Below are 23,598 nucleotides of genomic sequence, written 5' to 3'. Positions count from 1 at the left end.
CCAGATCCCTTAATGGTAGTGGGTATCAGATTTGAGAGTGCATAGAAGTACCTGAGGTGAAGGCAAGAAATGCCAGTTCCTGTCCAAATTAAAGGAGACTAAAGAGATAAGACAACTAAATGCAGTGTCTTATTCTAGATAGAAAATATCTAGGAAAATAGTGCTAAACGGAACATATTTGAGACAATTGGCATCATTTACAAATTAACTGTGAACTAGATACTAATACTGCATCAATGTTAAGTTTCCTGATTTTGATGGCTGTACTGTGGTTATGGAAAAAAATGTCCCTGTTCTTAGGAAATGTGTACTGAAAGAATTTAGTCATAGAGAGCCATGGCGCCTGTAACTTTCTCTTAAGTGGTTTAAAAAAGAATTGTGTGAGAGAGAATAATAAAGTGAATGGGCCAAATATTAACAATTGGTGACTATGGGTTAGGGTTCTACAGGCATTCTGTTCTGTGTATCACTCTTGCTATCTTTCTCTAAAATAAAATGTTATCTGAAAAACCTATGTCCCTAGGTTCTATCACCAGGGCTACTGATTCAGTGGATTTGGGATGGAGTCTGCATTTTTGATAAGTCTCTTCAAACCACACTTTGGGCAGTGCTTCTTTGGTGGACACACAATCATTACTGCCTGTTCACCCCACTGAGAATTATTACTGTTGTATATTGCAAATAGGCCTCTTCACTGAAGTTCCTGGAACTCCTGGAACCATTTTTTTTCTCTGGGGAAGAAAATATTTGTTTGTTTTTTTATTTATGTGTGTGTGTGTGTGTGTGTGTCTACATATATATAAATATAAAATGTGATTTTGATGCGCAGTGGTTTTATTCACCTTTCCCAGTCTTCATAGGACCTTCACGAATACCAAGTGATAAGATTGACTTATGGCAGGGTCCTTGTCCACATCATATTGCCCTAATCCACCAGTCTTTCCCCTCAAGCAGGACGTCTGCTGTCCAAACCAGAAATGATTTCCCATTTTGAACAAGAAGATGACGTGTGGATGGAGAAAAAAATACCAAGAAGCTCCTATTCAGGTGAGAACCAGTCAGCCAGGAGAAAATGCCATTAATAATCCTATGAATCCATGAAGGGATGGGTAGCAACTTCAAATATATATATTATTTGACTTTTCATGCTGATAATTTAATTAAAAATATTTAAATATTTATTTGATTGGAGGCAAATATCTTTTTTTTCTTTTTTTAACATCTTTATTGGAGTGTAATTGTATTACAATGTTGTGTTAGTTTCTGCCATATAATAAAGTGAATCAGCTGTATGTATACATATATCCCCATATTTCCTCCCTGTTGTGTCTCCCTCCCACCCTCCCTATCCCACCCCTCTAGGTGGTCACAAAGCACTGAGCTGATCTCCCTGTGTGATGCAGCTGCTTCCCACTAGCTATCTGTTTTACATTTGGTAGTGTATATATGTCAATGCTGCTCTCTCACTTTGTCCCAGCTTACCCTTCCCTCTCCCTGTGTCCTCAGGTCCATTCTCTATGTCTGTGTCTTTATTCCTGTCCTGCCCCTAGGTTAATGAGAACCTTTTTTTTTTTTTTAGATTCCATATATATGTGTTAGCATACAGTATTTGTTTTTCTCTTTCTGACTTACTTCCCTCTGTATGACAGACTCTAGGTCCATCCACCTAACTACAAATAACTCAGTTTTGTTTCTTTTTATGGCTGAGTAGTATTCCATTGTATACATGTGCCACATCTTCTTTATCCATTCATCTGTCAGTGGACACTTAGGTTGCTTCCATGTTATGGCTATTGTAAACAGTGCTGCAATGAACATTGTGGTACATGATTCTTTTTTTTTAATTTATTTTATTTCTTTACTTTTGGCTGTGTTGGGTCTTTGTTGCTGCGTGTGGGCTTTCTCTAGTTGCAGTGAGTGGGGGCTACTCTTCGTTGACGTGCACAGGCTTCTCATTGTGGTGGCTTCTCTTGTTGCGGAGCACGGGCTCTAGGTGCGCAGGCTTCAGTAGTTGTGGTACGTGGGTTCAGTAGTTGTGGCTTGCGGGCTCTAGAAGGCAGGCTTTGTAGTTGTGGTGCATGGGCTTAGTTGCTCTGTGGCACGTGGGATCTTCCTGGACCTGTGTCCCCTGCATTAGCAGGCAGATTCTTAACCACTGCACCACCAGGGAAGCCCCATGACTCTTTTTGAATTACGGTTTTCTCAGGGTATATGCCAGTAATGGGATTGCTCGGTCATATGGTAGTTCTATTTTTAGTTTTTTAAGGAACATCCATACTGTTCTCCATAGTGGCTGTATCAATTTACATTCCCACCAACAGTGCAAAAGGGTTCCCTTTTCTCCACACCCTCTCCAGCAGTTATTGTTTGTAGATTTTTTGATGACAGCCATTCTGACCGGTATGAGGTGGTACCTCATTGTAGTTTTGATTTGCATTTCTCTAATGGTTAGTGATATTGAGCATCCTTTCATGTGTTTGTTGGCAATCTGTATATCTTCTTTGGAGAAATGTCTATTTAGATCTTCTACCCATTTTTGGATTGAGTTGTTTGTTTTTTTGATATTGAGCTGCATGAGCTGCTTGTATATTTTGGAGATTAATCTTTGTCAGTTTCTTTGTTTGCAAATATTTTCTCCCATTCTGGGGGTTCTCTTTTCATCTTGTTTATGGTTTCCTTTCCTGTGCAAAAGCTTTTAAGTTTCATTAGGTCCCATTTGTTTATTTTTGTTTTTATTTCCATTTCTCTAGGTGGTGGGTCAAAAAGGATCTTGCTGTGATTTATGTCAAAGAGTGTTCTTCCTATGTTTTCCTCTAAGAGTTTTATAGTGTCTGGCCTTACATTTAGGTCTTTAATCCATTTTGAGTTTATTTTTGTGTATGGTGTTAGGGAGTGTCCTAATTTCATTCCTTTACATGTAGCTGTCCAGTTTTCCCGGAACCACTTATTGAAGAGGCTGTCTTTTCTCCATTGTATATTCTTGCATCCTTTATCAAAGATAAGGTGGCCATATATGTGTGGGTTTATCCCTGGGCTTTCTTTCCTGTTGCATTGATCTATATTTCTGTTTTTGTGCCAGTACCATGCTGTCTTGATTACTGTAGCTTTGTAGTATAGTTTGAAGTCAGGGAGCCTGATTCCTCCAGCTCCATTTTTCTTTCTCAAGATTGCTTTGGCTATTCAGGGTCTTTTGTGTTTCCATACAAATTGTGAAATTTTTTGTTCTAGTTCTGTGAAAAGTGCCATTGGTAGTTTGATAGGGATTGCATTGAATCTGTAGATTGCTTTGGGTAGTACAGTCATTTTCACAATGTTGATTCTTCCAATCCAAGAACATAGTATGTCTCTCCATCTCTTTGCATCATCTTTAATTTCTTTCATCAGTGTCTTATAGTTTTCTGCATAAAGGTCTTTTGTCTCCTTAGGTAGGTTTATTCCTATGTATTTTATTCTTTTTGTTGCAGTGGTAAATGGGAGTGTTTCCTTAATTTCTCTTTCAGATTTTTCATCATTAGTGTATAGGAATGCAAAAGATTTCTGTGCATTAATTTTGTATCCTGCTACTTTACCAAATTCATTGATTAGCTCTAGTTTTCTGGTGGCATCTTTAGGATTCTCTATATATAGTGTCATGTCATCTGCAAACAGTGACAGTTGTACTTCTTTTCCAATTTAGATTCCTTTTATTTTTTTTTCTTCTCTGATGCTGTGGCTAAAACTTCCAAAACTATGTTGAATAATAGTAGTGAGAGTGGGGATCCTTGTCTTCTTCCTGATGTTAGAAGAAATGGTTTCAGTTTTTCACCATTGAGAACAATGTTGGCTGTGGGTTTGTCATATATGGTCTTTATTACATTGAGGTAAGTTCCCTCTATGCCTACTTTCTGGAGAGTTTTTATCATAAATGGTTGTTGAATTTTGTTGGAAGCTTTTTCTGCATCTATTGAGATTATCATATGTTTTTTATCCTTCTGTTTGTTAATATGGTGTATTAACAAACTGATTGACTGATTTGTGTATATTGAAGAATCCTTGTATTCCTGTGATAAACCCCACTTGATCATGGTGTATGATCCTTTTAATGTGCTCTTGGATTCTGTTTGCTAGTATTTTGTTGAGGATTTTTGCATCTGTGTTCATCAGTGATAATGGTCTGTAGTTTTCTTTTTTTGTGACGTCTTTGTCTGGTTTTGGTATCAGGGTGATGGTGGCCTCGCAGAATGAGTTTGGGAGTGTTCCTCCCTCTGCTATGCTTTAGAAGAATTTGAGAAGGATAGGTGTTAGATCTTCTCTAAATGTTTGATAGAATTCGCCTGTGCAGCCATCTGGTCCTGGGCTTTTGTTTTTTGGAAGATTTTTAATCACAGTTTCATTTTCAGTGCTTGTGATTGGTCTGTTTATATTTTCCATTTCTTCCTGGTTCAGTCTTGGAGGTTGTGCTTTTCTAAGAATTTGTCCATTTCTTCCAGGTTGTCCATTTTTTTGGCATAGAGTTGCTTGTAGTAATCTCTCATGATCCTTTGTATTTCTGCGGTGTCAGTTGTTACTTCTTTTTCATTTCTAATTCTGTTGATTTGAGTCTTCTCCCTTTTTTTCTTGGTGAGTCTGGCTAGTGGTTTATCAATTTTGTTTATCTTCTCAAACAACCAGCTTTTAGGTTTATTGATCTTTGCCCTTGTTTCCTTCATTTCTTTTTCATTTATTTCTGATCTGATCTTTATGATTTCTTTCCTTCTGCTCACTTTGGGGTTTTTTTGTTCATCTTTCTCTAATTGCTTTAGGTGTAAGTTTAGGTTGTTTATTTGAGATGTTTCTTGTTTCTTGAGGTAGGATTGTATTGCTATAAACTTCCCTCTTAGAACTGCTTTTGCTGCATCCCATAGGTTTTGGGTCATCGTGTTTTCATTGTCATTTGTTTCTAGGTATTTTTTGATTTCCTCTTTGATTTCTTCAGTGATATCTTGGTTATTTAACAGCATATTGTTTAGCCTCCACATGTTTGTATTTTTTACAGTTTTTTTCCTGGAATTGATATCTAGTCTCATAGCGTTGTGGTCAGAAAAGATACTTGATATGATTTCAGTTTTCTTAAATTTACCAAGGCTTGATTTGTGACCCAAGATATGATCTATCCTGGAGAGTGTTCCATCAGCACTTGAGAAGAAAGTGTATTCTGTTGTTTTTGGATGGAATGTCCTATAAATATCAGTTAACTCCATCTTGTTTAATGTGTCATTTAAAGCTTGTGTTTCCTTATTTATGTTCATTTTGGCTGATGTGTCCATTGGTGAAAGCGGGGTGTTAAAGTCCACTACTGTTATTTACTGTCGATTTCCCCTTTTATGGCTGTCAGCATTTGCCTTTTGTATTGAAGTGCTCCTATGTTGGGTGCATAAATATTTACAATTGTTATATCTTCTTCTTGGATTGATCCTTTGATCATTATGTAGTGTCCTTCTTTGTCTCTTATAATAGTCTTTATTTTAAAGTCTATTTTGTCTGATATGAGAATTGCTACTCCAGCTTTCTTTTGATTTCCATTTGCATGGAATATCTTCTTCCATCCCCTCACTGTCAGTCTGTATGTGTCCCTAGATCTGAAGTGGGGTTCTTGTAGATGGCATATGTACGGGTCTTGTTTTTGTATGCATTCAGCCAGTCTTTCAGCTGGAGCATTTAACCCATTCACATTTAAGGCAATTTTTTTTTTTTTTTTGTGGTACGCAGGCCTCTCACTGTTGTGGCCTCTCCCGCTGCGGAGCACAGGCCCCGGACGCGCAGGCCCAGCGGCCATGGCTCATGGGCCCAGCTGCTCCGCGGCATGCGGGATCCTCCCGGACCGGGGCATGAACCCGTGTCCCCTGCATCGGCAGGTGGACTCTCAACCACTGTGCCACCAGGGAAGCCCCTAAGGCAATTATTGATATGTATGTTCCTATTACCATTTTCTTAGTTGTTTTGGGTTTGTTTTTGTAGGTCTTTTCCTTCTCTTGTGTTTCCTGCCTAGAGAAATTCCTTTAGCATTTGTTGTAAAGCTGGTTTGGTAGTGTTGAATTCTCTTAATTTTTGCTTGTCTGTAAAGGTTTTAATTTCTCCTTCGAATTTGAATGAGATCCGTGCTGGGTAGAGTAATCTTGGTTGTAGGTTTTTCCCTTTCATCACTTTAAATATGTCCTGCCACTCCCTTCTGGCTTGCAGAGTTTCTGCTGAGAAATCAGCTGTTAACCTTATGGGGATTCCCTTGTATGTTATTTGTTGCTTTTCCCTTGCTACTTTTAATATTATTTCTTTGTATTTAATTTTTGGCATTTGGATTAATATGTGTCTTGGCATGTTTCTCCTTGGATTTATCCTGTTTGGGAGTCTCTGCGCTTCCTGGACTTGATTGACTATTTCCTTTCCCATGTTAGGGAAGTTTTCAATTATAATCTCTTCAAATATTTTCTCAGACCCTTTCTTTTTCTCTTCTTCTTCTGGGACCCCTATAATTTGAATATTGGTGCATTTAATGTTGTCTCAGACTTCTCTGAGACTATCCTCAATTCTTTTCATTCTTTTTTCTTTATTCTGCTGTGCGGTAGTTATTTCCCTTATCCGTTCTTCTGCCTCAGTTATTTTGCTATTGATTCCTTCTAGAGAATTTTAAATTTCATTTACTGTGTTGTTCATCATTGTTTGTTTGCTCTTTAGTTCTTCTAGGTCCTTGTTAAACGTTTCTTATATTTTCTCCATTCTATTTCCAAGATTTTGGATCATCTTTACTATCATTATGCTGAATTCGTTTTCAGGTAGACTGCCTATTTCCTCTTCATTTGTTCAGTCTGGTGAGTTTTTACCTTGCTTCTTCATCTGCTGCATATTTCTCTGTCTTCTCATTTTGCTTAACTTTCTGTGTTTGGGGTCTCCTTTTCATAGGCTGCACGTTCGTAGTTCCTGTTGTTTTTGCTGTCTGCCCCCTGTGGGTAAGGTTGGTTCAGTGGCTTGTGTAGGCTTCCTGGTGGAGGGGACTGGTGCCTGTGTTCTGGTGGGTGGGGCTGTATCTTGTCTTTCTGGTGGGCAGGGCTGCGTCCGCTGGTGTGTTTTGGGGTGTCTGTGAACTTAGTATGAGTTTAGGCAGCCTCTCTGCTAATGGGTGGGGTTGTGTTCCTGTCTTGATAGTTGTTTGGTATGAGGCGTCCAGCACTGGAGCTTGCTGGCCGTTGGGTGGAGCTGGGTCTTAGCATTGAGACGGAAATCTCTAGGAGAGCTCTCACTGATTGATATTATGTGGGGCCAGGAGGTCTCTGGTGGTCCAGTGTTCTGAACTCGGGTCTCCCACCTCAGAGGCTCAGGCCTGACACCCGGCCGGGACATCAAGACCCTCTCAGCCACATGGCTCAGAAGAAAAGGGAGAAAAAAAGAAAGAAAATTAAATAAAATATTTAATTTTTTAAAAATTATTAAAATTAAAAAATAAAAAGAGTAATAAAAGAGAGAGCAGCCAAACCGGTAAACAAATCCACCAATTATAACAAGTGCTAAAAACTATACTAAGATAAACGTAAAAATCAGAAACAAGTCAGTCGCAGACCGCAAACCCCAAGTCTACAGTTGCTCCCAAAGTCTGCTGCCTCAAGTTTGGGTTGATTTGCTGTCTATTCAGGTATTCCACAGATGCATGGTACCTCAAGTTGACTGTGGGGATTTAATCCACTGCTCCTGAGGCTGCACAGAGAAATTTCCCTTTCTCTTCTTTGTTCGCACAGCTCCTGGGGTTCAGCTTTGGTTTTGGCCTCACCTCTGTGTGTAGGTTGCCCTCAGGCATCTGTTCCCGCCCAGACAGGGTGCGTGCGGTTAAAGCAACAGCTGATTCGGGGGCTCTGGCTCACTCATGCTGGGGAGGGGGAGGGCGGGGGCAAGGGGTGGGGAGGGAGGGGTACGGTAGTTATAATTGGAATTGACAGTGCAGCAGCCTGGCAGTGGCGGGCTGCACAGGCTCCCAGGGGGTTGTGGATAGTGACCTGTGCTTGCACACAGGATTCTTGGTGGCTACAGTAGCAGCGTTAGCATTTCATGCCCGTCTTTGGTGTCTGAGCTGTTAGCCGCGGCTCGCACCCGTCTCTGGAGCTTGTTTAGGCGGTTTTCTGCCTTCTGTGGGCAGACAGGGAAGGAATCTCCTCTCCTTGCACACCCTGAAACAGTGGTTTCTTTCCTCTTAGCCAGGTCCAGAGTTTTTCCCGGACCCCCTCCCAACTAGCTGTGGTGCACTAGCCCCCTTCAGGCTGTGTTCACGCAGCCAACCCCAGTCCTCTCCCTGGGGTCTGACCTCTGAAGCCTGAGCCTCAGTTCCCAGCCCCAACCTGCCCCGGTGGGTGAGCAGAGAAGCCTCTCGGGCTGGTGAGTGCTTTTCGGAACCAATCCTCTGTGTGGGAATCTCTCTGCTTTGCCCTCTACACCCCTGTTGGTGCGCTCTCCTCTGTGGCTCCGAAGGTTCCCCCCCTGCCCACCCCCCATCTCCACCAGTGAAGGGGCTTCCTAGTGTGTGGAAACTTTTCCTCCTTCACAGCTCCCTTCCAGAGGTGCAGGTCCCATCCCTATTCTTTTGTCTCTGGTTTTGCTTTTTTTCTTTTGGCCTGCCCGGGTACATGAGGATTTTCTTGCCTTTTGGGAAGCCTGAGGTTTTCTGCCAGTGTTCAGTAGGTGTTTTGTAGGAGTTGTTCCACATGTAGATGTATTTTTGATGTATTTGTGGGGAGGAAGGTGATCTCCACGTCTTACTCCTCCGCCATCTTGAAGGTCCCCCCACATACCTTTTTTTATGAAAGCATTAAATGCCCAAGCTCCTCAAATTCACTTGGAACCAGCATTACCATTTTCTTAGTTCCTCATTAAAATTTTGACAGCTGTTCACTCCATAATTGTATGAAAGTTATATTTTTAACTTTTTGATAATCATACTTTGACAACATTAACCCATTTGTAGCTCATAGAATTTGACTTGGTGTTTCTAGTAACATTTAGTTTCCTTGACTAAGGAAAAGGTCCCCAATATCTTCCCATTCCCCTTGAAGCAAAAATGAAAAACCTAATGTCAGGAGGATAGAGACCAGCAGCAACACTTCTTCACTCAGTGAAGCTTCTTTGCTTTACCAGTACTGCCTAAGTATGTCCAGGAGTACCGTGCAGCCTCAGACAAAACCTCTGCTCACTTTTGTCATCTAATTTTCTTTGTCCCAGTAGTCAGGGATGAGAATGATGGGATTCTCTCTTGGCCAGTATCTCCAGGAGAAAAACCTTATAGCTATCCCCAGTGTGGCCAAGACTTCAGCCCGCTCAGAAACCTTCTAATTCACCCGTAAACCCGTAAGGGAGAGAAGCCCTCTCCATATGACGGGGGTGGAAGAGCCTTCAGTGAAAGGACAACAGACCTTAACCTTCCTGTGCTCCTTCCAGGAGACAAGCCCTGCCGAAGCATGGAGTGTTCCGGAGTCTTCAACTCAGAATTTGCTCTGAGAAGGCACAGGAAGGACCACATGGGAAAGAAACCTCACACATGTGAGGAATGTGGGAAGGACTTCAGCCGTAGCTCCAACCTGTCCATACATCGGCGAATACACACAGGCGAGAAGCCCTACAGATGTGGTGTGTGCGGGAAGGACTTCAGCCGCAGCTCCAACCTCTCTATCCACCAGCGCATCCACACAGGTGAGAAACCCTTCAGGTGCTCTGACTGTGGCAAGGACTTCAGCCGCAGGGCAGCCCTGCAGATCCACCAGAGTGTCCACACAGGAAGGAAGCCCCATGCCTGTAAGGTATGTGACCGGGGCTTCACCTCACGCTCTACGCTGGCACGACACCAGCAGGACCACGCAGGAGACAAGGCCTATGTGTGTGACACATGTGGCCGGGGCTTCAGCCAGAGAGCCAGCCTCTACCTGCACCAGCGTGTTCACACTGGGGAGAGGCCTTTCCGATGCGAGGCCTGTGGGAAGTGCTTCAGCTGGAGCAAGGACCTGGGTATCCACCAGAGGGTCCACACGGGAGAGCGGCCCTACAGGTGTGAGGCTTGTGGGAGGGACTTCAGGCATCGCTCGGCCCTCAAGAGGCACCAGAGGGTGCACACAGGGGAGAAGCCCTACCCCTGTGCTGTGTGTGGGAAGGGCTTCAGTCAGAGAGTCCACCTGCAGACGCACCAGAAAGTGCACTGTAGGGAGAGGCTTCCAGGATTGGGCTCTGCACGTGCAGGTGCCTTCCACATCCAGGGAGAGTGCCAGGGCATGGGTGCTGAGGTGCACAACATGGATCAGGCTTAATGATGTATGGCATTTATTAGTATTTATACAGAAAAGAGGACAGATCAACAGCACTTAGATGGAGAAATAGAACATTTTCAGCCCTCCCAAAAGACCTCTGCATGCTTCTTTCCACTCACTACCCCACAAAGGGAGTCGCTATCCTGACTTCTAAAACCATAGATTGATTTTGCAAGTTATAGAATATCATATAAGTGGAATTACACAATATGTAATCTTTCATATAGAACTTTATTCACTCAATGTCTGCATCCATGTTTTTGCATGTATTCAGAGGTTCATTCATTGTATTACTGAGTAGTATTCCATTATTTGAATGAACCACAGTTTGTCCATTCACCTGTTGATGGACATTTACATTTGGGTTATTTCCAGGATTTCCAGGTTTTGTTCGTTATGAATAAAGCTGCTGTGAGCATTTGGGTACACATATCTTTGTGTGGACATATACTTTAATTTCTCTTGGGTATATACTTTGGAGTAGAATTGATGGGTATTTTTTTAAATTATTTTTTTTTAAGATTTTTTCGATGACCATTTTTTTAAAAGTCTTTATTGAAGTTATTACAATATTGCTTCTGTTTTATGTTTTGGTTTTTTGGCCGCGAGGCATGTGGGATCTTAGTTCCCCAACCAGGGATTGAACCTGCACCCCCTGCATTGGAAGGCAAAGTTTTAACCATTGGCCCACCAGTAAAGTCCCTTGGGTATTTTAAAACTTGTAAAAAACTGGGCTTAATTGTCTTGTACATTGGATTGTTACATGTACTTGGAAAATTTCAAACAAATACAGAAATGGAACAGTGTAACAAACACTCATGTCCCCATCATCTAGCTTCAGTAATCAATTCATGATGAATTTTGTTTCTTCTATTCCACCCCGCTCCCTCACACACAGTCCTGAAGTATTTTAAAGCAAATCCAAGACTAGGATATTGTGTCATCTTTATACCTTCAAAAAATAAAGATTTGTTTAAAATGTTTTTCCAAAGAATCACTCTGTTTAAACATTTTTTTTATTAAGGTAAAATTCAGAAAACATAAAATTCACCATTTTAACCATTTCAGAGTATAGTATTCAATGGCTTTTAATATATTCACAATGTTGTACAATCATCACCACTGTCTGATTCCAGAATATTTTCATCAGGCCAGAAAGAAACCCCATTACTATTAAGCAGTCACTTTTCATTCTCCCCCTCCCCCAGCCTCCAGCAACCACTAATGTACTTTCTGTTTCTATAGATTTGCCTATTCTGGACACTTCATATAAAAGGAGTCAGACAATATGTGCCCTTTTATGTCTGGCTTCTTTCACTTAGCATAATGTTTTCAAGGTTCATTTATGTTGTAGCATATATTAGTACTTCATTCTTTTTATGGCCAAACAATATTTCATTGTATGGATATACAACATTTTTAAATCCATTTTTAAGTTGATGGACATTCGGATTTTTTCCAGTTTTGGGGTTTTATGAATAATGCTACCATAAACATTCATATACGAGTTTTTCATTGAGCATATGCTTTTAATTCTTTTGGGTATATATGGAGGAGTGGAATTGGTGGGTCATATGATCATTCTGTTTTACTGTTTGAGGAACTGCTGAATTGTTTTCCACAGATCCATTTAATCTTGACATCAGCAATGTATTTGGGTCCCACTTGCTCCACATCCTCAGCAACACTTGTCATTTCCCATATTTTGTTTGTTTGTTTATTTTGTTTTTAATCATAGCCATGCTAGTGGCTGTGAAGTGGTATCTTACTGTGATTTTGATTTACGTTTCCCTAATTACTAATGATGTTGAACTTCTCTTTATGTGTTTACTGGCCATTTGTATATCTTCTTTAGAGAAATGTCTATTCAAGTGCTTTGCCCATTTTTAAATTGTTTATCTTCTTGTGTTTGAGTTTTAATAGTTATTTATATAATCCCAGGCCCTTATGAATATATTATTTGCAAAGATTTTCTCCCATTCTTTGGATTGTGTTTTCGTTTTCTTGTTGGTGTCCTTTGATGTGTAAAAGTTTTTAATTTTGATGAAGTCCAATTTATTCTTTTCTCTTGATGCTTGTGCTTTTGCTGTCATATTTAAGAAATAGTTACATAATGCAAAGTCACAAAAAGTTATACCTATTTTTCCTTTTAAGAGTTTTATAGTTTTAGCTCCTACATTTAAGTTTGATCCATTTTGAATCAATTTTTGTATATAGTATGAGGTAGAAGTCCATATTAGTTCTTTTGCATGTTGATACCCAATTGTCCCAGCACCATTTGTTGAAAAGACTATTCTTTCCCCATTGACTAGTCTTGAACCCTTCCTGAAAATCAGTTGACCATATGTATGGGTTTATTTCTGGACTCTAAAGTCAATTCCACTAAGCTGGGACTTCCCTGGCAGTCCAGTGGTTGGGACTCTGCACTTCCACAGCAGGGGCCGGGTTCAGTCCCTGGTCAGGGAACTAGGATCCTGCCTGCCATACACCATGGCCAAAAAAAAAAAAAAATCAACATCAATTCCATTGATCTATATGTCTGTCTTTGTGCCAGTACCATACTGGTTTGATTACTATAGCATTGTAGTAAGTTTTGAAAACAAGAAATGTGAGTCCTCCAATTTTGTTCTTCAAGAAAAAAGATATTTTTGGCCATTCCTTTGCAATAACAATATGACTTTTAGAGTCAGCTTGTCCATCTCTGCAAAAAAAGCTATTGGGATTATGATATGGATTGCACTGACTCTGCAGTAACTTTGGGGAGTATTGCCATCTTACCAACATTAAGTCTTCCAGTCCATGAACACAGGATGCTTTTCTGTTTATTTGGTTTTCTTTAATTTCTTTCAACAATATGTTTTGTAGTTTTCAGCGTACAAGTCTTATACCTCATTAGTTCAACTTATTCTTAAGTACCTTATTAATGTTATTGTAAATGGAATTGTTTTCTTAATTTCATTTTTGGGTTCATTGCTGGTGTATGGAAATACAACTGAGTTTTGCATATCAATTTTGTATCCTGCAATTTTGCTGAACTCGTTTATTAGCTCTAATGGTTTTTTAGTGGATTCTTTAGAGTTTTCTATAAGATCATATTATCTGTGAATAGATAGTTTTATTTTTTCCTTTTCAATTTGGATACCATTTATTTCTTTTTCTTGCTCAGTTGCCCTGGCTAGAACTTCCAGGACAATGTTTAAGAGACCTTTTGAGAGCAGATATTCTTGTATTGTTTCTTGTCTTAGAAGGGAAAGCTTTCACCATTAAGTGTGATATTAGTTATAGGTATTTCCATACATGCCCTTTTTCCTTCATTCTGTTAATATAATGTATTCCATTAATGGATTTTCCAGTATTGAACCAGCCTTGCATTTCTGGGATACATTCCATTTAGTCATGGTGCATACAGTAATTCTTTTAATAAGCTGCTTGATTCAATTGGCTAGTATTTTGTTGAGGATTTTTGCATCTATATTCATAAACAATATTGGTCTGTAGTTTTTCTCTTCTGTGATGTATATAAGTGGCTTTGATATGAGGGTAATATTGGCCTCATAGAATGAGTTAGGAAGTGTTCCCTCCTTTTCTTTTTGAGGGGAAAATTTGAGAAGTATTGTTAATTTTTCTTTAAATGTTTGGTAGAATTCACTGGCGAAGCCATCTTATTCTTAACTTTTCTTTGTTAGAAGTTGTCTCAGTCAATTCAAGGTGCTATAACAAAATACCATAAACTGGGTGGCTTAAACAAAAAACATTTACTTCTCACAGTTCTGGAAGCTGGGGAGTCCAAGATCAAGGGGCCAGCAGATATGGTGTCTGTTCTTGCTGTATCCTCACATGGCAGAGAAGAGAGACAGAGAGGGAGAGACAGGGTGCACTCTCTGGTTTCTTCTTCTAACTAGTCCAATCATGGGCACCCTGCCATCATGACTTCATCTAAACCTAATTATCTCCCAAAGACTCCACATCCAAATATCATCATGTTGGAGGTTAGGGCTTCAATATTAATTTTGTGGGAGACACAAATGTTTAGTCCATAACAGAAGTTATTTGTTTACTGATTCAATCTCTTGTCATAGAAAGGCATACTTCTCTTGAATAGGTTTTGATAGTTTGTGTGTTTCTAGGAATTTTCCCATTTCATCTAGGTCATCTAATTTGTTACCATAAAATTGTTCATAATATTATTTTATAATCCTTTTTATTTCTGTAAGGTCAGTAGTAATGTCTCCTCTTTCATTCATGATATTAGTAACTTGAATCTTCTCCCTTTTTTTCTTAGTCTATTATTACCAATTTTGTTGATATTTTCAAGGAACTAACTTTTGATTTTGTTGATTCTCTACTGTTTTTCTATTTTTTGTTTATATCCTTTCTAATATTTATCATTGCCTTCCTTCTGCTTACTTTACATTTCTTTGCTCTTCTTTTTCTAGTTCCTTAAGGTGGAAGGTTAGGTTATTGATTCGAAATTTTTCTTCCTTTTAATGTAGCAGTTTATAGGTATGAATTTCCCTCTGAGTACTGCATTAGCTGTAGCCCATAAATTTTAGTGTGTTGTGTTTTTGTCTTCATTTATCTCAAAGTATTTTCTAAATTTGGTGTGATTTTTTTCTTTGATTAAGAATGTGAATTAATTTCCATGTATTGTGAATATTCATATTTCCTTCTGCTGTTGATTTCTAATTTCATTCCATTTTGGTCAGAGAAGATACTATGTATGGTTTCAGAGTTTATACATTTATTGAAGCTTGTTTTGTGATATAATGTATTGTCTGTCCTGAAGAATATTTCATGTACACTTGAGAAAACTGTTTATTCTGATGTTGGATGGTGTGTTTTATATATGTCTGTTCAGTCTAGTTGGTTTATAGTGTTATTCAATTCTTCTATTTCCTTGTTGATCTTCTATCTCGTGTGTCCATTAAAGGATGTGGGGTATTGAAGTCTTCAGCCATTATTGAACTATTTCTCCTTTCAATCTTGTCAGTTTTACGTCATATATTTTGGGGCTCTGTTGTTAGTTGTATGTATGTTTGCAATTGTTATATCTTTTGATAGGTTGACATGTTAATTAATATATAATGTCCTTGTCTTTTGTAATGTTTTCTGGTTTAAAGTCTATTTTGTCTAATATTATAACAATTCCAAGTCTCTTTGAATTATTAATTGCATAAAATGTCTTTTTCCATCTTTTCACTTTGAAACTGTGTCTTTGCATCTAAAGTGAGTCTTTTGTAGACAGCATACAATTAGATCTTTTAAAAAATCGTGTCTGCCAATCTCTGCCTTTTAATTGGAGAGTTTAATCTGTTTTCATTTAAATAATTACTGATAAGACAGGACTTCTGCCAGTTTGCTATTTGTTTCATATGTTATACATGTTTTGTTCCTCAAATTCCTTCATTATTGCCATTTTTTATTTTTAATCGAGTTTTTTTGTAGTGTACCATTTTGATTCCCTCTTCATTTCTCTTTCTGTATATATATATATTTTTTTTTCTTAGTGATTTCTTGGGATTACAATTGACATTTTATTTTATTTATTATTATTATTTTTTGGCCGTGCAGTGTGGCTTGCGGGCTCTTAGTTCCCCAACTATGGTTGAACCTGGGCCCCAGCACTGAAAGTGCTGAGTCCTAACCACTGGACCACCAGGGAATTCCCTACAATTGACATTTTAAACTTATAACAATCTAGTTTGAATTAATACCAACTTTGCCTCGGTAGTATACAAAAACTCTACTTCTTTACAGCTCTATGCCCTCTTTTTATTATTGTCACAAATTACATCTTTTTACAGGTGTGGCCATCAATATAGATTTATAATTATTTTTTTATGCAGTTGGCTTTTTAAAAAACTATTTATTTATTTATTTGGCTGTGCCAGGTCTTAGTTGTGGCACACGGGATCCTTGTTGCTGCGTGTGGGACCTTTGTTGCAGCATGTGGGATCTTTAGTTGCAGCATGTGAGCCCTTAGTTACAGCATGCAGGATCTAGTTCCCTGACCAGGGATTGAACCCAGGCCCCCTGTGTTGGGAGGATGGAGTCTTAACCACTGAACCACCAGGGAAGTCCCCACGCAGTTGTCTTTTAATTCATATAGGGGTCAAAATGAGTTATAGACCAAATATACACTAATACTGACTTCTGTATTTACCTATGTAGTTATTTTACTGGCATTCTTTATTTCTTCATGTGGATTTGGGTTAGTGTCTAGTGTCATTTTGTTTCAGCCTGAGGGGCTCTCTTTAGCATTCCCTGAAGGGCAGGTCAATACTGATGAACTTTCATCTGGGACCGTCTTAATTTCTTCTTTATTTCTGATGGATAGTTTAACTGGTTATAGAAATCTTGACTGACAATTTTGGTTTTTCTTTTTCAGCAGTTTGAATATGTCATCTTATTGCCTCTGGCCTTCATGGTTTCTAATGAGAAATCAGCTGTTAATTTTGTTAATGATTCCGTATACATGATGAATGGCTTCCCTCTTACTGCTTTAAATGTTCTCTATCTTTGGCTTTCAACAATTTGATTATAATGTGTCTGCCTGTGAATCTTTTTCAATTTGTCCTATTTCGAGTTTCTTGAGCTTCTTAGATGTATAGATCCATGTTTTTCATCAAATTTGGAAAGTTTTTGGCCATTACTTTCAAATATTCTTTCTTCCTCTCCCCTACCCAGTTTGAGACTACCATTTTATGTATGTTTGTATGCTTGAAAACGTCCCACAGGTCTCTTATTCATTTTTCTTTTTCTTTTTGCTCCTCAGACTGGAGCATTTGATTTATCTTCAAGTTTGCCAATTGTTTCTTCTGCCTGTTCAAATCTGCTATTGAATCTTCTAGTGAATTTTTCATACCAATTATTGTACTTTTCTGCTCCAGAATTTCTATGTAGTTCATTTTTGTAAATTCTTTTTCTTTATTGATATTTTCTATTTGGTGAAACATTGTTCTTGTGGTTTCCTTTCACTCTTTGAACATATATAAAATAATTGATTTAAAGTCTTTGCCTATTAGGTCTTTGTCTAGAAAGTCTTTGTCTGTCTGAGCTTTCCCAGGGACAGTTTCTATTAATTTCCTTCCCACCTTCCCCGGTGGATGAACTGTACTTTCTTTTTATTTATTTATTTGTTTATTTATTTATTTATTTATTTATGGCTGTGTTGGGTCTTTGTTGCTGCGCATGGGTTTTTCTCTAGTTGTGGTGAGCAGGGACTACTCTTTATTGTGCATGGGCTTCTCATTGTGGTGGCTTCTCTTGTTGCGGAGCACGGGCTTTAGGCACGCGAGCTTCGGTAGTTGTGGCACTCGGGCTCAGTAGTTGTGGCTCATGGGCTCTAGAGTGCAGGCTCAGTAGTTGTGGCACATGCATGGGCTTAGTTGCTCCTTGGCATGTGGGATCTTCCCGGACCAAGGCTCAAACCCATGTCCCCTGCATTGGCAGGCACATTCTTAACCACTGCACCACCAGGGAAGCCCAATATTCAATATTTGAACTGGGTCGGAGGATGTAGCTTGAGGGGGAATACTGACTTTTCCATATAGAATTAAATAAATGGAGGAAGAAAACTGATCAAAAATGCCTGAAGGCATAGGGAAAAAGAAAAGCAGAATTTTAAAAAAATGAGTCAAAAAGTAGCAATATATCATAGTGACTAAGCTTGTGGACTTGGAAGCCAGTCTTTGTGGGTACAAATTCTTGCTTTCCACTTTCTGTGTAACATTGGGCAAAGCTTTCTAGTACCTTTTCTGGTCTTACTTTTCACATCTAAAAAATATGAATAATTGTACATTTCTTAGGATGAAATGGTATAATCCATTGTTATAATCAATGTAAAATACTACACATAGGCCTGGCACATCATAATTGTTCAAATTAATGTTACTATTATTACTAATTCAATAAAATAATGTGTTGAGTTATTGGATGGAAAGAAAGATTCTAAGATTGGAAAAGAAATTTTGAGCTACATGCTGTTTTTAAGGAACAACTAAAACAGACTTGTACAGGTTGCAAATACAGGGATTTTTAAAAAAGATATCACAGGAAAATGTTAAAAGATTCAGGTATAGCAATATTAAAATATCAAACAAATAGAAAGCAAGGAATAATATTAAATATGGCATAGCTGATTCACTTTGTTATAAAGCAGAAACTAACAGACCACTGTAATGCAATTATCCTCCAAGAAAGATGTTAATAAATAAATAAATAGGGCAAAAGGAGATTAAAATTCTATACCACTAGAGGAGAAGAAAACTAAACAAATGAGTAGAACCAAAGGCAGGAAAGAAAAGAAGAGGAAAACGAAATAGATAGGATCCTTGAAAATGAAGGGAGTAGTGAGTTTAAATCATAAGCACAAAGATATGTTAAGTATAAATATCCTATTAGGAGAAAACCACTTCGTATTATATAATGTTAATTTTTTGGTTTTGATAATTGTGCTATAATTATTTCCGATGTTAACATTTGGGGGAAGATGTTAACACACAGAAACTCTCTGTACTATTTTTGCAACATCCAGGGTAGCTTGTAGTTAAAAAGTTAAACAATTATAGAACCAGGGGATAGGGCTAATAAAGCAAATAGGGCAGAATGTTAGAATGAGTCTAATTACTCAGAGAGATGTGAGAGGTTATTACTTCTTTAAAACTGATCAGCAAAATAACTTGGAAATAAAAAGTGAAATCACTGAAATAAAAACAGTATAGTAAGTGGGCTGGATGGAAGAATAAATACAGTTTAAGTTGGACATGTTAAACAGGAAGATAGATCTGAGGAATTTGCCAGGATGCAGTGCAAATGGCAAGTATGAAGCAACAGCTGAAGATCATGGAGAAATCTGAAGGTCTATTGTATTCTCATCTCATAGAAATTCTAAAAGGAAAGAGCAGCCAAGAAGAAGGGGAGGAAAACATAGTCTATTCCCTGAAGCTGCAGACTAATGGTCCAAGGGGCGACAAATGGTTCTGAGTGGTCATGTGTTGGCAGCTGTGGTAGAAAAAGGCACCCTCATGGGTGGCTTCTGGGAAAGAACATTTATCCAGACAGTCTCAGTGTCCATTAAAAGCTGAAATTCACAGACTCTTCAGTGAGCAATTCCACCTAGAACAAATGCTCAGTACAGTGTTTCAGTGAAAACAAAGCATTGAAAATAATTTAAATATCCACCAGTACAGGAATGGGTAAATAACCATGGCTCATTTTTTTTTTCCTAACAAAAAATATTTTAATATAGGACTCAACATGTGAACATTATATTTAGGTGATAAAATTCAGGTTACAAATATAAGATAAATATCAAATAATATCATACTTCTGGTTTAATGGAGAACAGTTGTGACAGTCATGCTTAACACCTTGGTTAAGTAATGAGAGAAATGGGTTGGGGTGTCAGAGGTATGCAAAAATTTAACAGTTCAAATGATCCTTAGCCCTTCTGAGAAAGTATAGGTGGCAGATATTTCTGTAATATGGTGGTTTCAGTCCATTAGTGAGTGTTCTGTTCATGCATTTAAAGTAATGGCAGATGTTTCTGAGCACTGAAAATTAGATTCAAAGTTAAATCTTTGCTCAACAAGTTAATGATACTATGAATCCCTTGTATTTAAATATATAGTTTATGGAATCTTAAAAAAAAAAAAAAAAAGGTTCTGAAGAACCCAGGGGCAGGACAGGAACAAAGACGCAGACGTAGAGAATGGACCTGAGGACACGGGGAGGGGGAAGGGCAAGCCGGGACAAAGTGAGAGAGTGGCATGGACACACATACACTACCAAACGTAAAATAGATAGTGGGAAGCAGCCGCATAGCACAGGGAGATCAGCTTGGTGCTCTGTGTCCACCCAGAGGGGTGGGATAGGGAGGGTGGGAGGGAGATGCAAGAAGGAGGAGATACGGGGCCACATGTTTATGTATAGACGATTCACCTTGCCATACAGCAGAAACCAACACACCATTGCAAAGCAACTACACTCCAATAAAGATGTTAAAAAACAACAACAACAAAATATATAGTTTAAATTTGTAAAGTTTAAGGTAAAGCATACTTGTTTTCATAGTTACTTTTAGATATAATTGAGACTACACTACCATATATAATCAGCTATACTGCTGTGCACAGTTAATTCCAGTTACCGTATTTTATATTTGCTGATCATCAACAGCACACAATTCATGCTCCAAAAGAAATATATCAATCCAGCAAAATGGTTACATTTAATTTTATTTTAAAGACAGATTAATTAAATTTAAGGAAGAATTGGCTTTTCTTGATAGCTCATTTTCAAATTACTGATACAAACTTACCAGAGAGTAATTATTTATTTTGCCTAACATCAAACAATCTGCAAAAAGTTTCCAAGATAGAGGCATTCCTTGTTCCATTTCCAAAAATAAAGGTTTTCTAACTGAAAGCATTTACATTCCTAGCTCTCTAAAGTAAACATTAAAAACAAAGTACAAAAAATGATCTCTTGGCTTCTGAATAGCCCACTTAGTTACATAAAGTATTTTCTGTCCCAGCACTGTCTCAAATTCAAAAGATATCTACTTCCTAAGAACATGACAGTCTTCATTTCAAACCATTCAGTCTGTTTCCATGGCAACACTGTGGATTCCTTGGCCACCATAAGTTGCATTAGTTGACTGTGGAATTTCTCAATCTTCTTTACATCTTGAGCTTGGCCTGTTCTATACACCAAACTAAATCATCTGTTACTTTAATATACAAACTCCCATCAGAATGCCTATATTTGAGAACCACACGTGCCTTCATAGGGTCTGTGAGGTAGAGTTTCTCCGCTGCGCGACTGAACTCCTCCCAGGTCTGGTACTGCGGCATCGTGGACCCGCGGCAGAACAGGAGAGGGAGGCAAAGCTACCGACTGGAGGTGGAGGCGGCACGATGCGGCCCACCTACCTCCCTACCTCTCGCAGCCACCTACCGCGGCAGAGGCCCAGCCAATCCCATGGCTCATTTTTACTATGAAACAATATGCAGCTTAAAAGAAACCAGAAATATAATATCTATATGTACCAAGATGGAAAAATTCCCAAGAGATAATGTTAACTAATCAAACCAGATATAAAACAATATGTATAATTTATATACACAAAACAAAACTATTTCTATATATGTTTTATATTCTTAAAACAAATAAGATCAACACTAGGGACTTCTCTGGTGGTCCAGCAGCTAAGACTATGAGCTCCCAAAGCAGGAGGTCCAGTTCAATCCCTGGTCAGGGAACTAGACCCCACATGCCACAACTAAGAGTTAGCATGCCACAACTGAGAGTCCACATGCATGCCGCAACTAAAGATCCTGCATGCGCAACTAAGGATCCTGCATGCCGCAACGAAGATCCCGCATGCTGCAGCCGAGACCCGGCACAGCCAAATAAATAAATAAAAATTAATTAATTTTAAGAAAGATCAACACTAAAAAATACACACAGGTAACAATTACTTAGAAAATGTAATAATCACAATATATATTATTATAAAACTAAATAAAAACTTAGGATAGGTCTAAGAATAGGTCTTAGAATAAAGCCTCAGAATAGGTCTAAAAAGAATTATGGAAGATCTACTTGAATAAAAGTATAAGATTTTACTGAAAGACGTAGAAGACCTGAATAAAAGGAAACAGATACCATAATTCCCAATAGGTAGATTTAATGTTAAAATGTCAGTTCTTTCTAAAATATTCTATAAATTCTAGGCCATTTCAATCAGAATCCCAGCATCGTTTCTTTAGTAGAATTTGAGTAGCCCATCCTGATACTCATTTGCAAGACAAAATGGGCCAGAAGAGCCAGAAAAGTTTTGGAAGATAATTACATAATGGAAGGACTTGCCCTATCAGAAGTCAGATAGTCTGCAGAACTTCATTGTGTTATTGGGAGAGTAACAAACATGGAAGAGAGGGGGAAAAGATGACTCTTCAGTAAATGGTGTTTGGACAATTGTTTATCCATCTGGGAAAAAAAATAGTTACATCTCTACCTTACACCGTACCCCAAAATAAATTCCAAGGGAAATTAAAAAATCAAAACTATAGCAGAATTAGGTGAACATAAAGTTTTTTTAAAAACTCTAAGCACGAGGATATCTTTGCATATAAGAAACAGAACCCAGAATCCATAAAGGAAGAGACTGATAAATGTAACTATGCAAAAACTGAATATTTAAAAATCGAAAGACACTATCCCCTCCACCCAGGATGTGTACGTTGAGATTGAAGCCTCTGGGACCAAATTCCAATCCAGCCCAGGGGAGCAGAGACTTGGGACTGACTTCCCCTCAGACCCCTGCGGGTCAGCGGTGCACCTGGTACAGACTGGGAAACCTGAGCAGGCAAATATAGGGTGCCAGGAATAATGATACCGACTCACATTGACACATCTCCCACCGTTCCAATCCCCAACTTTGCCATGCTGCAACTCTGCCCTCTCCCCAAGTGCCTCAGATTTAAAACCCTGCGAAAAGATGATTCTCCTGTCACAGACAGGGGAATCTAAGTGGGCTACGGTGTGGTAAAGGACTCTGTTCTCTTCCCCTCCCCCAACCCCACCTCGCCATAGCTACCCCGCACCTGCCCCCTTCCCCCAAATCCCAACTGCTCTCTTGGGTAGAGCGAGAGAGGGCATGTCTAGCAACACGCGGCAAATGCCTGGGGTAAGAGACGAGCGAGACTCGCGCAGTTACGTAGGAAAACACATAGCCCCCAGATTAGAGAAAACGGCGGGAGACGGCACACTGGACCCTCATGGGGACGCGCTGGACGAAAGCTCGCCAGTTAGACAAAGAGAAATCGTCAGAGAGAGGATCTGATCCTGGACCTGAAAGGCCCTTTGTTCCCATAGCAATGTCTCAGTATCCGCTTGTTCACAGATTTCTTTCCCAGGGGCCCTTTGTTTTTGGGAGGGCTTGTCCCTGCCGGTCACTCACAGCAATGGCCTAGCATCCCAGGCCTCCAACTGGCTCCTTTGTTGTTGAGAGGCCCCGCCTTCACCAGTTATTTACTGCCCGGCGGTACCTCCCACCAGGTCTCCCATTGGACCCTGATGCGACCCAGACAAAAACTGCTTCCTAAAAGCCTCCGGTGTTCGGATGTCTGCCGTCTCTAAAAAACCACCACCAACCCCGCCCTTCACTCCGAGGTGTCACTGTCCCTCCAGACCGCACCCAGTGGTGGGTGGAATCGGTGCACTTGGCCGGACCCCGAATACATACTGACTCACTGACCTTACACAATCCCCACCACTGACACACAGATCCTGATCAATA

At 39.2% G+C, this 23,598-nt stretch overlaps 1 protein-coding gene and 1 pseudogene across 1 annotated transcript in view; one reads left to right on the top strand and one right to left on the bottom strand.

The window, feature by feature from the left end:
* The window catches only part of LOC111181244 (uncharacterized), a 35,165-nt gene extending 13,386 nt beyond the window's left edge, over positions 1–21,779 (top strand). The window contains exons 6-7 of the mRNA XM_089902315.1: positions 955–1,047; positions 9,433–21,779. Of these exons, the coding sequence (XP_089758441.1) occupies positions 955–1,047; positions 9,433–10,292 (953 nt within the window). The 3' untranslated portion in view covers positions 10,293–21,779. The remainder of the gene's footprint in view (positions 1–954; positions 1,048–9,432) is intronic.
* Positions 20,389–21,730, bottom strand: LOC149744610 (signal recognition particle 9 kDa protein pseudogene; annotated as a pseudogene).
* Positions 21,780–23,598: the final 1,819 nt, after the last annotated feature.

Source organism: Delphinapterus leucas, chromosome 20, assembly GCF_059928025.1.
Source record: "Delphinapterus leucas isolate spDelLeu-1000000601 "Yukka" chromosome 20, BTC_Dleu_Yukka2, whole genome shotgun sequence".
Taxonomy (NCBI): Eukaryota; Metazoa; Chordata; class Mammalia; order Artiodactyla; family Monodontidae; genus Delphinapterus; species Delphinapterus leucas.
Note: the sequence above shows the minus strand (reverse complement) of the source record. Positions and strands in the feature narration are given on the sequence as shown.